This window comes from Sorex fumeus, unplaced genomic scaffold (genome assembly GCF_029834395.1).
Source record: "Sorex fumeus unplaced genomic scaffold, SorFum_2.1 ptg000008l, whole genome shotgun sequence".
NCBI lineage: Eukaryota > Metazoa > Chordata > Mammalia > Eulipotyphla > Soricidae > Sorex > Sorex fumeus.
In genome coordinates, this window is record NW_026606065.1 from 48,470,789 (window position 1) to 48,486,760 (window position 15,972).

At 37.8% G+C, this 15,972-nt stretch overlaps 1 protein-coding gene across 12 annotated transcripts in view; it reads left to right on the plus strand.

The window, feature by feature from the left end:
• Positions 1-15,972, plus strand: part of RBM26 (RNA binding motif protein 26) — a 93,242-nt gene that overhangs the window by 16,684 nt on the left and 60,586 nt on the right. For all 12 annotated transcript variants that reach the window (XM_056110053.1, XM_056110054.1, XM_056110055.1 and 9 more), the window contains exons 2-3: positions 11,816-11,934; positions 14,937-15,073. In XM_056110053.1, the coding sequence (XP_055966028.1) occupies positions 11,816-11,934; positions 14,937-15,073 (256 nt within the window). The remainder of the gene's footprint in view (positions 1-11,815; positions 11,935-14,936; positions 15,074-15,972) is intronic.

Here is a 15,972-nt window from a genome sequence, read left to right on the forward strand (position 1 = left end):
AAATAGAGTGAATTTTATAGTAACATACCCACATACTCATCATTTAGTTTGGCTGTTAGCATTTTATTATACTCTTATTTTTTTTTCAAATCAAGTTCCTTTATTTCCTTTTTTTTTCATTATAATAATATATATATATTTTTTTATTAGTGAAACACCATGAGGTACAGTTGTAGATTTACAAATTTTTGTGCTTGGGTTTCGGTTATACAATGATCAAATACCCATCCCTCCACCAGTGCCCATTTTCCACCCCCATGGATAACATCCCTCCCATCCCACCCTGCCTCTGTGGCAGGGCATTCCCTTTTGTTCTCTCTCTCCTATTGGGTGTTGTGGTCTGCAAAAGAGGCATTGAGTGGCAAACATGTTCAGTCCATAGTCTACTTTCAACATGCATCTCCCCTCCTGGGAGGATCCTCCAGACACCCTTTATTTGGTGCTTCCTTTTCTATCTGAATTGCCCTTCCCTCTAGAATACCCGTCTGGCCTCTAAGCTATGGAGTAATCCTCCTGGTGTTGGTCTCAGCTATTCTTGGGTATTAATCTCATATTATACTCTTATTTTTGGTGTTTTCAGAGTAATTGCAGGCATCAATGTATCTTTAATACTTTAGTATGCAAATTATTAGACTTTAGTAGTTTTCAGCTGAAATTTTTATACAAATCATACATACCCTGTAATGAGTTTTGACAAAGGATCAGATCTTTGTTACTATTTTTTATTTTGCTTTTGCACCACACACAGCTGTGCTGAGGGCTTACTCCTTGCTCTGCACTCAGGAGTTACTCCTGGTGGTGCTCAAGGGACCTTATGTGATGCCAGGCATCGAACCCAGGTTGGTTGTTAGCTCATCTTTATATCAATCATAATTGGATTTGACTTCATTTGAGGAATTGTTCTTTGTGAATTTGGATTGATATGCTCCTAATTTAATATAGAATGGGCCCTTCTATACAGTGGGCCCATTCTTTCTGTGGGTTCTACATCAACGGATTTAATCAATTATGAATAGTCTCCATTTCTCTCTCTCAGCTAGCTCTGCTATGATTGTGTCTGAACTGAAGTGGATTGACTTTTTCCATGTCGTCCCTTAAAAAATAAAATATGTCTGATTACTTAGTATTCATATTATATCAGGTGTAATTCATATTAAAAAGTATGCTAAATATACAGTATATGTCTGTTTCCATAATATTCATATAATATTAGGGTTTTTGGGCCACACTCAACAGTGCTTTGGGCTTATTTCTATCTCTGTTCTCAGTGATTACTCCTGGCAGACTTAGGGAACCATATCGGGTGCTAGGGATCTGACCCAGGGCAGCTACATGCAAGTCAGATGCCTTCCCCTTTGTACTATTGCTCCAACCCGAGTAATCTAGAAATGATTTGAAATTCATGGAAGAATAGCCTTAGGTTATATGAAATTTTTTGTTTATGGATTTGGACATCTCCTATACTCCAGGTGGGGGACCCTGGAACCAGTTCTTTAAGCCACTCATACTGGAGAGATGGTTCTAATGTAGTGATTAGTAATTCAGTAATTAGTAACACACTTCTCAAGATACTATGATTGGTTCTGGAGAAAAAGTAGGTATTGTTACTAAGGGTCCCTGTGAGAGAAAGAGATCTGCGACCATTAGTATCAGTTAACAGGGTGGAAATAAGGGTAAATCTTTTTGGTTGTGGTGGGGGTCAGAAGGCTCCTAAGCAGTGCTGCAGGAGGCCAGGAGGAACCAGGGATCAACTAGGCTCCTGATTCCTGTGTGGTCATCCTGGCCTCTGCTTTTTTCTTTTTTTTTTTAAGGCCACACCCAGCTGTACTCAGATCTTTTACCTAACAGTACTGGGCTGGGGAGTGAATTGGGGTCAGCCATGTCACATGTGCAAGGCATGCATATCTTAAAGTATGACAATTCAGGAGAAATACATAAAATAATTTGTTTAATCGAATTTGTCATTTGTTCCTCTCAGGAATTTGATGTTTGTTCGTGAGTATTGAGATAAGGGCACCCTGTGACTCAGAAGATCCAGTGGGAAAATTATTTTTTGCATTACCCCTTGCTGATTAATTGTAAAGGCCTTGAGAATGAATGAGAAAAGACAGGGCAATAAAGGTTGATGCATTTTATTCTTAAAAGTGAAACACCTTTCCAGTTCAGATGGTTTAGTGCCTTTGTTTTAAAAATGAACAGAACAAGCCTAGAAAAATAAAATGTTAACCCAGGATTACTTAACTAATGAATAAAGTAGTGATTCACTAAACTAAAAGTTTGAAAGCCCAGCAGGTGTTTTAGAGTTTACTCCTGACTTTTTTTCTCTTTCTTTTCTTTCTTTCTTTCTTTCTTCTTTTTTTTTTTTTTTAACACAGTGCTTTATTATTCAAGGTAAAGGCAGGCTTGGAGGACAGTATTGGTTTGAAAAGAAATAGCACTTAAAACCTAGTAACCAGTTTTTTGACTGTATTCTCATACAAGAGGATACTAGCATTTTCACCACTTTTTAGTTGCAAGTGATTCTGTTATAGATTTGTGCCCTTCCCGTCCCTTGGATATGTATATGCTAGAAAAGATGAGGCATTTACAAGGACCAGTATGATTCTGGGGATGAGAAGAAAGATTTCTTTCTCAAGCTTTCCTGTCTCTAATGTTAGTATAGAATTGGTCCAGCTATCTTTTTCACTATTTGGAGAGGCCTGCTTGAAAAGGAAGTGAATTTACAGGAAAGCAGGGTAGAAAGGGAGTCCTGGTGGCATCATGAACTCTGAGATCCATTTATAACTCCCACTACGAATTCCTCTTTTTGAGTAATCTGAGGGATTTTTATATTAAATTTTAAAGGATTGTGAAAGCTAAGTTAATTCTTTAAAACCTGCAGTTTTAATTCTTAGTATTGGCTGTTATAAATTGTTGTTTTATTTTTACACCATACCTGGTAGTACTCAGGCATTGCTCCCAGGTGCTTGGGGGACCATGTTGTATCAGGGATCATATGCAGGCCTCCTGAATGCAAAGCACATATTTCAGCCAGTTGAGCTCTATCCTTGGCCATTATATATATATATGTATATATATATATATATCACTGTCACTCTCCTCCCGTTGTTCATCGATTTTCTCGAGCGGGCCCAGTCACGTCTCCATTGTGAGACTTGTTGTTACTGTGTTTAGCATATTGAATACATCACGGGTAGCTTGCCAGACTTTGCCGTGCGGGCGAGATACTTTCGGTAGCTTGCTGGGGTCTTCGAGAGGGAACCCGGCTCGGCCAGGCTATCTGTGCGCAAGGCAAACACCTTACCGCTGTGCTATCGCATATATATATATATATATATATATATATATATACATATGTATACACACATATAACCATTTTCATTGAGGCGCCAGGATTTACAAATCTGTTATGTCCCTTTCATGCATACTTGATTCCATCACGGTACCTCTCACCAGTGTCTATTTTCCTCCATCAGTTTCCAAGCCCCACCCCCACCCCCACCCCCAGCTCCCCCGACCTTACGTAAGCACAGATCTATACATAAAAATTTTCTAGGCTTCCTTTCTGATCTTTGAAATATGAAAGGGATGCTGAGATCAAAAGTTAGAGTTCCACTGTTGTCAGTATAAAAAGGGATCACAGCTTTTCCTTTTTTTCAGAGGGTGGGGTGGGGACTAGTGCAGGGGTTGGATCTCACCCAGCGGTACTTGGGATATTCCTGGCTCTGCTAAGGAGTGACCCCTGGTCAGTGTTTCACCTTATATGGTGCCAGATAGCTAGCTTTGGTCAGCTGCATTGCAAGTTGGGTGCTTACCCCATGGTCTTTACAGCTATATCTTGGGGCAGTATTTGGGAATGAGGCAACTGAGTAGTTTTCAATATTGTAGTTGCAGGGATTAGAATGTTTTCTCAGTAATTGCTTGCATGGTTCTTACAAATCCATGTTTGGATATGCTTATTTTGTGATGGTGGTAGTATTTTATAGAATGAAGTAGTTGAATAGATTTGCAGTAATTTTTATGAGTAACCTTTACTGTAGCTAATTATTGCATACAAGTCTTACTTTACCACATTTGGGTAGAGCTCTGCAGTAAATTCTGGCAGTTGAATTTTTTAATATGTTTTACAACAACTTTGATTTTTAGCGAGTAATCCTAAGAACAGAGTAATAGAACTATGACTTTGATGCAAATTGGATATTTTCCTTGAATATAAAATGAAAATTTGGTAAGAACAGATGTGGGTGTATATCCGTGTTCTAAAGTTACCAAGTTAACATATTTAAATTTAATTTTTAATTCCCACTGCCGCCTCCAGTTCCTCCTCAGAATTACTGAAGATGAAACTTGAGTTACATTCCAGCAGTTAACTTCCACCGAATTTCTATTGCCTCCTGCTTTTCAAAAAATTTGAGTTTGCTTTATATATTTATACAAAGTGACAAAAGTGGAAGCAGTGGCACTTCTTACTGTGTGGAGCCCTGTTTCCTCTCTAGCCATCACTTTTCTGCTTTACTGAATCATTATACTTTATTTTTCCAACTCTTTCATACTTTATCACATTTCTGTTGAAATACTAAATGTACTAAATGTCTCCTCCACCCTGTCTTTCACTTGTGCTGTTGGTAAGTCAGGTCTCATGTCCTTATTTTATAATTCCTGATTCTCCCAAGTCCCCATGCACACATGCTTCACACAGAGTTGAAGCATTCTGTGATTAGACTTATCTTTTGGGGGCCAGAGATATAATCCAGGTGTTAAGGTGCTCACCTTGCATGCAGCCAGGCCTGGTTTAATTCTTGACCCACAAGATCCCCCAGTACTGCCTGGGAGTGATTGTTGGGTGTGGACACAAAATGGAACAAATCAATTTTTGCTCGCATATTATGGTTTTGCTGTCCTAGGAAGTGGAGCATAGAAATGGGAATTTCTGTTCTAAGGGAATAAAATCTGTGACTGTTAACAGTGTTTTTCTTCATCCTTTAACATTTAAAAATCTGATTTTCTTTTTATCTCTTTTGAATCAGAAAAAATTTCAACCTACTTTCACACGTTTCCAGAACGCTTGCTATATGGTGGCATAGTTATGTTTAGCTCTGACATGTAATTCAAATCACAGACCTATCATCTACAGTGGCAACTGGTGTAGTAAACAGTCTTGCTTGCCAGTGAGACAGTTCCTTTTTTAAAATAACTGAACCCCCAATTTTATTTTGTTTAGGAAGTTTAAATGATTTTTACTAATTTTGCACAGTAAGTTACCATTTCTAGGTGTTAGACAAAGTCGTGTTAGTGCTATTCAGACAAATAGAAAGGAGAACACATTTTTTTTGCCTCTCACCCTGATTCATAACTTTTGGTTTAATCATTAAACTTTGTGATTCAGATTACTTCTTACTCATTTGTAATTTTCAAGTATGTGCTTTTTGATTAGCAAAACACAGTGAAATTAAAATAAAAATTTTGACTTTTTATAGAACTTGTCTTCCAGTGCTACTTGTTTTGCTCCTAGAAGTGAAATAATAATCTTCTACAGTTTTAACTTTTGACTAATATTTTAAAAAGTAATCTGCCTTACAGCTAAATTGAATCTCAGCAGTTAGAATTAATGTTTATATTGTTGATTTATTATGTTATTGTGGCTTTTATTGGTTTTTGCTTGTTTGAACTGATTCCTCTGAAGTATAGCAGCTGCTTTTTTTCTTTTAGAATACTTGAAAAGAAAATTGCAAGTTCTCATATAGACTACTGACATTTTATATTAGTATATTTTGCTAAAACTAACATCTGTATTGACATTAACTGAATGGTGTACTATTTGATATTTCTGTTTTATCTAATGTTCTATTTCAGTAATTTATTTTTAGGTAGCAAATTTTCAGTAGTGTAAAAGTTTTTTTTGTTTTAATTTGGGGGGCCTTTTTGTGCCACACTTGGTTGTGCTTAGGCGGGTTTTCAGGGCATACTGAATGGTTTGTTTATTCTCTTGCAAGAGGTGTTCGGCCATATGCGTTTAGGAGCCTCTGCTTTAGAATGGTGTTTCTCAGTCAGGCAGCATGAGGTGCCCTGTGCGCCCCCAGGGCATTCCAAGGGGGCAACAGGTGGAAACCATATAAATGGGCACTCATAGCATGAGACTAGGGGACCAGTCGGTAAGGTGGGGAATATGGATGGAAATACGGTTGAGCACTACTCTAGAAGATGTTGAGAAACTTTTGCAAGAATTCTGTCTTTTGTAATTTGTTTTGTAAGTTATTTTATTGATTTTATAAAATTGTGTGTACAGGGACTGGAGAGAGAATACAAGGGCTAAAGTGCTTGCCTGGTTTGATTTTTGGAACCTCTGGAATCAAAGTCCCTTAAGCTCTACTAGTTGGTCAAACTATCACCCCTCAACTCCCCCACCTCCCCACCATGAGTTGTAATTAATATACTATAATAACTGAATCAGAAAGTTATTCTTAGAGTTTTTGCTGCTAGCATTTTAATTCACTGCTTAAAGTCAGGGACACCCTCTGCAGAGCTCTTCCCAGCAGCGCAGGCCTCACGGTTCAGTGCTGTGGCTTGGCAGGCCGTGCAGTGCCTGGTGGTCACTAGGGCCACAATGGGCAGGGCTGAGGTGACGCTCCTTTGGTGCCAGGCATCATACTAGGCATGAACTGTCTCTGCTCCTACTTGAGCTGTTTTAACTGCACCATTTCAGTTTACTTTTTTAAATCCTTTCTGTGTCAGGTTTCCCCAGGCTGTCTGAGTCACTTTGTTGCATATGGTGGCACTAGGGATTGAACTCCCGGCCTCACTTTTGAAGTAACTGACCCATCTTCCTAATCTTTTCTTTCTGGGAATCCCAAACAGAGCTGTCCTGATTGCCTGCATGTGTTCCTGATATACCAGAGTTTGAACCCAGGGCCTTAAACACTTGCTGCTTTTATGTCACTGAGACATCTCCTTTGCCCCCTTTTAGTTTCTTCTTCTTTTTTATTATGGTTTTTAACCACACCTGCCAGTGCTTAGGACTTACTCTTGGCTCTGCACTCAGTGATAACTCCTGACAGGGTGTGGGTGATGCTGGGAATTGAACCCTGATCAGCCGTGTCAACGTGGCAAACCTCCTACCCTCGCCCCTTTTTTTCTTGTTTTTTTTTGGGCCACATCTGGCCAATGCTCAGGGGTTACTCCTGGCTTTGAATTCAGAGATTACTCTTGGCACTGTTTGCGGGACCATATAAGTTGCCGAGAATCAAACCTGGTTCAGTTACATGCAATACAAGTGCCCTACCCACTGTACTATCTCTCCAGCCCCCCCCACCCTTGGCAGTCTTAAAAGGTATCTAATTTTGAAAAATAATAGGATCTGTGAATGTCCCTGGCATGTGTGGTGCTGAATTCCATTCTGGTACCTGAGCATTGCTGCAGATGGCACTTCATAAAAAATAATAGAGCAGGAATTGATTAGATTTGTTTAAGAGAAATGTCAAATGACTGTTGAATCTTTTGAAAGGTCATTACTATTTAATTACCATTTAAAATTCAGTGCAGCAGTTAAACCTATTATTCAAATTATATGCATTTGGACAGTGTAGAGACTTTGAATTCATTTATGAACAGTAAACAAAACAGTCTAACACCATGTTAGCATTATATCAGTAATTTCCAAGAAACTGAAGTATGTTTAGTTTTTTGGTTGTTTTGTTCGTGGCCATACCCGATGATGCTCAGGGTTTACTCCTGGCTCTGACCTCACGGATCACTCCTGGAGGACTCGGGGGATCATCAAGGATGCTGGGATTGAGTATGGGCTCTCCATGTGTAAGACAAGCACCCTGGCAACTACTGTCTCCCTGGCCCTGAAATTAAAGTATATTTAGCTCAAAATCTAGTTATTTTCTAGTTGACTGTGATAAATTCCGATTATTTTTTATGTATGAATGTTGTTTTATGTTCTCTAGTGCATTTTTACCAGGTTGCCAGACAAAAGTGCTTTTTGAGGAAACTAATATGATCATTTCATCACAGATCTAAATATTATACTCATGATAAACCTGAAAAAATTACCATCAATCATTTGTTCTATATTGAACTTTTTATAGTATAATGAAGTAAATTTCAAAGAAAAACAGGTTGCAAGTACCTTTGAAATGAATTTTTCTTATTTGTTTAGGTTATAATGCACTTCTACTTGTTTTCTATAGAAGTACATCTGTCAGGAAGATTGGTTTATAATTGTCCAGTAACAAATTACTCTGAAGCTTAGCATAGTAGCATTTGTCATTCCTGTGGGTCAGAGATTCTGGACCAGTTACAAGGGTATTTCTTTAGTCTCTTGAGATTGTGTTTAAGCTGTTGATGAGTGTTGTGAGTCTTCACATTGGAACTGTAGAATGGATTTCCAGGCTCACACTTAGAGACTAATATTAAAACTAATAAGAGACCTAAGCCATTGTCCCTTGTCCTGTGTCTGCCCCACAGTTCCCCCCTCCACCCTCCATTGATTAAAACCCTTATTTCGTCACAAATGATATTATCCCTGAGGCTGCTTGAAGCCTTCTTAGATTATAATAGCTGCTTTTTGTATAATAAGTGATTCCAGAGTGCAAGTATGTGGAGAACCCTATGGTTCCTTGTTTTGATCTGTTCTCAGAAGACAGATCCCATTACCTTTGCATAGTCTCTTAAGAAGCAAGTCACTACATAGAGCCCACTCTTAAAGGGTGCATGCAAGAGCTTTATATGCATATAATAAATGCCGTGTTGGTTTCTTAATAAAGAGTTTTGTTTTTGACGCTTAGACTTAACCTTGCAGGTTTTATAAAGCAAAGTAAATGACAGATATTTGAATTATATCTTTTGAGTCTTCTATAATCATGTTTTGCCAAATTAAAAAAAAGAGTTTTTACTGTTTTGATTCTGTTTTTATTTCTCTGATACTGCTAAAGTGCTGTTAAATTCCAGATAACTGAAGGGATTGAGATCTTTTTTGGGTATTAGACTTGTAGCATTTCCTAGTTGAACATACATGAATTCTTTATTAACATTTATTAATATGTTCTTCATTGAACTTTCAGTGGAACATGTACTATCTATCCAGTGTTTAAGAGCTAAAATAAGTTAAAACTTGTTAAAGAGCAGTGAAAATGAATCAAAGGTTGTCATAACATGCATATTTATGTTTTTTCCCCTCCAAATATTAAGCATTCTTTCTGCCACTGCTCATTTGTAGTCATCTCTAATTTTCATGATAATCCCCTAATTTGTCATTTTTAAAAGTTCTTAGTTTTATTGTATCCTTGGAAACTCAATTTTCTGAACATAGTTTTTATCATTGGCATGAAATGAAGTTGTTGTCTTGATGTTACCAAGAAATTAATTCTAAGCTGGAAAGTTGATTTTAGATTGCGATTTTGCCAGACTGATCCCACAGAAAGTATAGTGGAAGAAAAATGAAGCAAAAGTGGTTTAGCAATTGTTTAGAGACTGCTAGAAATAGTTAGAAATAGTTCAAAAGTTAGGCAAGGAGGGTGGTGAGTGCATGAGGTAAGTTACAGGAGACCTTACTTGACTGTCAGCTAAGGATAGGGAGGTGGGGAGAGCGTCGATTTTTATTAGGAGTAATGTGTTGAATAGGAGTTGGTAGCTGTAACTGGAGGTTCACAGCAAAAAGTAAGTTGGAGGGCTGATTTTTGGGCAACCTACTGTAAGAGACAATTTAGTGTAGTAGTGAACTTTGGAATGTGAGAACTTTGGAATAAGAAATTTAGAGTAAAATTTGGTTTTGTAGATTTCTTTGTCTTAGTTTGCTTAAACATTTTCTGAATTTATAGTAAATGGAGAGTGACTTAAAGTACATAAAGTATGGAGCACAAGTCATGGTATGAACTTGGTATGAAGTAGTTAATTATTGCTTTTATTTTATTTTTTCTCACTTGTATAAAATAAAAAGACTTGCAGGGGCTGTAGTGATAGTGAACAAGTGGAAGTGCTTGTCTTGTTCATAGCAAATCCATATTCTGTCCCCCAACACACCAAATAGTCCCAGAGTCATACTAGGAGTGACCCTTGAGTACTGCCAGGTGTGACTCAGTTTGTTTTTTCAATTAAAAAATAGTGAATTGGTTTACAATGTTTTTAATATATTGTGACTTATGCTGGGGATCAAATTGCAGGGCCTTGCACATACAAAGCATTCACTTCTCAACAGAATGACATTTGCAGCCAATCAAGTCATCTTTGCAAATCTATGAACAGCAGGAGGACAGTGACAGTGACAAAGTCATCTTTAATTAGATAATTTAAACTTAGTTGAAAAGAGTGACTTGGCTTTTTTTTTTTTAAGTTGGATGGAGATGATTCAGGGTATCAAAAACTTTCTAAACCTTGTTTCTTCCAGTTTCCCATTTTCAACCTTACTCCCTCTCCCCAACCCATGAGTAAACAGCTATATGTTTATACTTGTGTATATTTATTACTCAATATAGTTGCATCTGAAAATAATTTCTTTTCTCCTGTGATAATGATAATTTCTTTTCTCCTGTGAAAATTCCTCCATTTTACTTTCTATTATTAATTTTTTGAGGACTCTCTGAATCAGTGCCTGGAGCCTGGTAGACATTATGGCAATACTTGACAGGGCCAGATTGGTGTTTCTTCAGCCTGGTAATGCTCAGGGTCCATACGGACCACTTAGCACTGCTGGGCAGGCGGGCATCCAGTGCTAAGGGTAGGACTTGGTTAACTTCTGTTCTCAGTTGTCGAACTTTTTACTCATATAATCAGATTACTCTTGTGAATAAGTGGTTATAAATTTTAAAAGCTCTTAATTTTAGGCAGTTTCAGAATCCGTCTTGCAGTTGTTTTTTATTTTTATAGTTTTGTGTTGTATATGGAGTATGTTATATCTCCAACCTAAGAGCTTAAAAAATAGCTGCCAATGAACCTAGAAAATGGTGGTCAGTGAACTGGAACATACACTTTACTCTGGGTTTGGTTTCCGGACCGAAAGCTACCCTGAGCACTACTGGGAGGGACCTCTGAGCTTAAACCCAGAAATAACTCCTGAGCACATTGGGTTTTGCTCAGAATGCAAAAAGTAAGAAATTGCCAGATTAACTTGGTACCTTTAATGTGTAATCTTGTTCTTATTGATTAGAATGTAACCTTTATGAAATCTAAACTTGTGTATGTATGTTGTGTCTATTTTAGACATATTTTCTGTTGATAAAATAATAATGCTTTGTGATTTTTTACATTTTCCTTTTATTGCGTGTGCTTTCAGAATTTCCCTGACTATTTTTTTGGGGGGGAAACCCTTTGTTTTATAAGTACCATATTATATTAGTTTTTGATATTTTGATATTTGTGCTTTGTTTTTTTTTTTGCTTTTAACCATAGCTTATTGGATTTTTAATACATATGTTTTGGAGGATGCTGAATAAAATCTATGTACATTTTAAATACATTACTAGTGTGAGGGGAAACATGGCAATAATACAGCAGGTAAGGCACTTGCCTTCATGTGGCTGTCCCAGGTTTGGTCCCCGGCATCTCATATGGTCGATCCCCTGAGTACCACCAGGAGTAATTCCTGAGTGCAGAGCCAGGGGTAAGCCCTGAGCCTTGTTGGGTGTGCCCAAAAAGCATAAAGAATAAAATTTTATAGGAGAAAAATATTTTTTATTGTGGTTCATGAGCCAATTTTTTATTTTACATATATTATAATTTTATCATACCCTACAAAGTCATTTTGTAACTGGAATTTGTAGAGTACACTGTTATTGATGAATTAATTCCTTCAACATTGTTTTTTTTCCCCCTTTAGCTGTGACGCAGATCCATCAGCTCTAGCAAAATATGTCCTTGCTTTGGTAAAGAAAGACAAAAGTGAAAAAGAGTTAAAGGCATTATGCATAGATCAACTGGATGTATTTCTTCAAAAAGGTAAATTGTTTGGTATTAAAGTACAATAATATATGTCATTTAATAAATTAAGACTGTTCTTGGACTGCCTCATGAGCAAAGGAGAGAAGGCAGCTAGAATAGAGAAGGGATCACTAAGAAAATGATGGCTAGAGGAATCAGTCGGGATGGGAGATGTGTGCAGAAAATAGATAAAGAACCAAACATGATAACCTCTCAGTGTCTATATTGAAAACCATAATGCCCAAAAGTAGAGAGAGATTATAGGCAATAATGTCTGCCATGGAGGCAGGGGAAGGGTGGGAAAGGGGAGTATACCGGAGATATTGGTGGTGGGGAATGTACACTGGTGGGTGGGAGTTTGATCATTGTGTGATTGTAACCCAAACATGAAAGCTTGTAACTATCTCACGGTGATTCAATAAAATTAAAAATTAATTAAGACTGTCCACAGGTATTAAAGGAATTCAGGATCAAATTTTAGCTAAGATCAATAAGCAGTACTAGAATTAATTATATCACTAGCTTTTTCCTTTAAATTAACATTTTTTTTAACTATAAATGAGAACCTTTTTATTAGCATCCTTGTTTGTTTAAATTGTTCATCTTAGTTTTCTTCCCCCACCATTTATCCTCACCCCCCTTCGTTCTATGATCTTTGTCTTCTAATTTGTCTTTTTATTTTATCTGTTCATCAGTTTTCATATCCTTATATTATACTCAGGTATAAGTGAAATCATCCAGTACTTTTCTTCTGACTTATTTTGTGTCCTGTTAACTTCTCTTAATTGCCTTCCACTTATTTGCAAATGTTATAAAAGTTTGTTTTTCTTCCTTTTTTTTTTTTAACAATTTGAAATGTACCACATTTTTTTTTGGTGGGGGGAGGGTCGGAATTGGGCTCCCACATGGTGTTCTTTCGGCCTGGGACCTCCTCTCTTCAATCCTTTCCTCAATGCTTAGTCATCTGGCCCAGCAGTTCAATGCAGGGCCGTGAACATTGTACTGCTCGGGCCTTGTGGCGCCAGGAAATATCCAGGCCACCTGGCAGTACTCAGGGGCCTCTAGGCTGCATGTAGTGATGCTCCATATTTGATAGAATATGGGTGTAATTTTTTGTGTCAACATTTTTATGTTCTTTGGTTAGATACACAAAAGTGGGATTGCTGGATCATATGGTTGCTCTGTCTTTCACTCTTCAGGGAGCTCTGTAATGTTTTCCAAAATGTTTGCATTGGTGTTGATTTCTATAATTGTGTGTGAGGATTTGTTTTTTTCTGTACCCTTTCTAAAACTTATTATTTCTGCTTTTGATGTAATCTATTCTCCTAGGTGTGTGGTGGTCGCTTACTGTGGTCCTTTTCCCATGGTATATAGTGGTGATGAGCATTTTTTCATATATTAAAATTTGTCTCTCTGAAAATTATTTTTGTTGTCAAGTTCAGTGCATTCTTTTGGGGGGGACTCAATTCAGTGCCAGAGATCAAATTGAGATTAGCTGCATGCAGAGGCAGGCTTTTTCTTTTTTCCTTTTTTTTTTTTTCTTTTTGGGTCACACCTGGTGATGCACAAGGGGGACTCCTGGCTCTTCACTCAGGAATTACTCCTGGCGGTGCTCGGGGGACCATATGGGATGCTGGGAATCGAACCCGGGTCTGCCGCGTGCAAGGCAAACACCCTACCCCCTGTGCTATCGCTCCAGCCTGAGGCAGGCACATTTTATCCCCTGTGACTGTTTTTCTGACACCCTGAATTCTTTCTTTACTTTGGATAGTAACCCCTTATTAGATGTGTGACATGCGAATTTCTTCTCTGATTCAGATTCAGTAGGCTACTCTTTATTCTCTTTGTTTTATTGTTTTTTTGCCATACCTGGCAGTGCTCAGGCTTTATGCTCACTCTTTGCCCAGATGTACCCCCAGAGGTGCTTAGAAGACTGTGCAGTGCCTGGGATTACTCCTGGGCCCTCTGCATACAAAAGCATTTGCTCATCCTCTTGGACTATCTCTCTGGCCCTCATTTTAATTTTTGTAGATATTATATACATGGGTGGAGCGATAGCACAGCGGTAGGGCTTTTGCCTTGCACGCAGCCAACATAGTCGACCCGAGTTCGATTCCTCCGCCCCTCTCGGAGAGGCCGGCAAGCTACCGAGAGTATCTTGCCCACGCGGCAGAGCCTGGCAAGCTCCCTGTGATGTATTCGATATGCCAAACACAGTAACAACAAGTCTCTTGATGGAGACGTTACTGGGCCCGCTTGAGCAAATCGATGAACAACGGGAGGACCGTTATCGCGATATACATATATATGTATAGATATTGCTGTACAAAATGAAACATTTTTAATCTACTGATACTAAAATATTTAAGAAAATGAATAAAAACTTTTAAGATAGGACCACATAGGAAACAACTTTGAATGTTGTCTAGCACTGTATTTTCAACTTGTTTATGCCTGTGAAGTGGTATCAGTCTGCAGGCTTGTGGTTGAAAACCATTAATCAAGTACAGTATTTCTCAATGTTTGTCAATATCTAGATAATTATAATTGTGCTTGGCATACTGGGCTTGGTACAAAGAAGGGCAGTTACTAGTCCAGAGGCTCTGACTCTTATAATCCCCAGCACATGAAGAAGTGAACTGGGAACATTGGTGATGGAGATTGGGCACTAGGGAGGGATGGGTACTCAATCATTGTATGACTGAAAAGTGAGCACGAAAGTTTGTAAGTTTGTAACTGTACCTCACAGTGATTCATTAAAAAATTTAAAAAGAAAAAGAAAAAAAATGAATGGGTCTATGGGTTATATAATCTCCAACACCCGGTGCCGTGAATAGGTCTATGGGTTAAGTGCCTTGGCATATTGGTTGCTATGCTATTGGTCTTAGTATAGTGGATTCTAAAAAGTGAAGGTATATTTGGTCATGTTGATTAATGTGTGAATGTGGAGAATTGATATCTTAAATATAATTTAATGTATTTAAAAGTTTTTGTTCCTTTTAAAAATTTTTTCTTCTTAGAGACACAGATATTTGTGGAAAAACTTTTTGATGCTGTGAATACAAAAAGTTATCTACCTCCTCCAGAGCAACCTTCGTCGGGTAGCTTAAAGGTAGAATTTTTTCAGCACCAAGAAAAAGATTTAAAAAAAGAAGAGGTAAGGGTTTGTCTTAAATCTAGTGTTTTTTTTTTTTTTTAGCTATAAGATGTAATTCACATGCCATTCACTTATCTATATATTGAATGATTTTTAATATATTTATCAATTTGAAATCATAATTGCTATAAAATTTTATATGTTCTTTTAAACTGTATTAAGCAATAATTAAGTTGAGTTTTATTTCCTGAATATGTTTTAGGGGTACTTAACATCACTGTCAGGTTTGATAGTTTAAGTAAGTACAAACACCTAGGGGACTCTACATATAGTTATATTTTTCACTGTGATTTCTTTCTTTTTTTTTTTTTTTCTTTTTTTAAGAGTATGTTCTCTTGTAATATCTATATTGGAGGTAACCTTCCCAATGGTGCTGGAGGCCACCAGAGTTGTCCCCTTTAGTACTTGGGAAACCATATGGTGCTGGGTATTGAATTTGCTCCATATTTTAGTAAGTGAAAAGATGCAAATAAAAACCAGTCAAGTCCCTTTAAAAATTTTTAATTTATTTTGGATTTTGGGCAACACCCTGCCATGTTCAAGGCTTAGGGGTCACTCCTGATGCTGCTTGGGTACCATGTCTGGTGCTGGGGAACAAATCAGGGTCTGCTACATACAAGCCAAGTGCCTTAAACCCTGTGCCATCTCTTCAGCCCCAGAAAAGCCAGTGGAAGGATATAAAGTAAAATGAACAAAGTGTGTGTGGTTGGGGGGGGAGTCCATGGTGTGAGGCCTGAGGGACAATAAACTGGGGAAAAGCAGGAGTAAGCTTCCAGACGCCCATGTTAGTGCAACCATAGAGGATCTGCTTAATGAGTAGTGACGATGTGTTGATCTGGGAAGGTTCTTCGGAGACTCAGTGCCGAGAGTTCTAATTTAGGACTGGTTACATAGGTTCC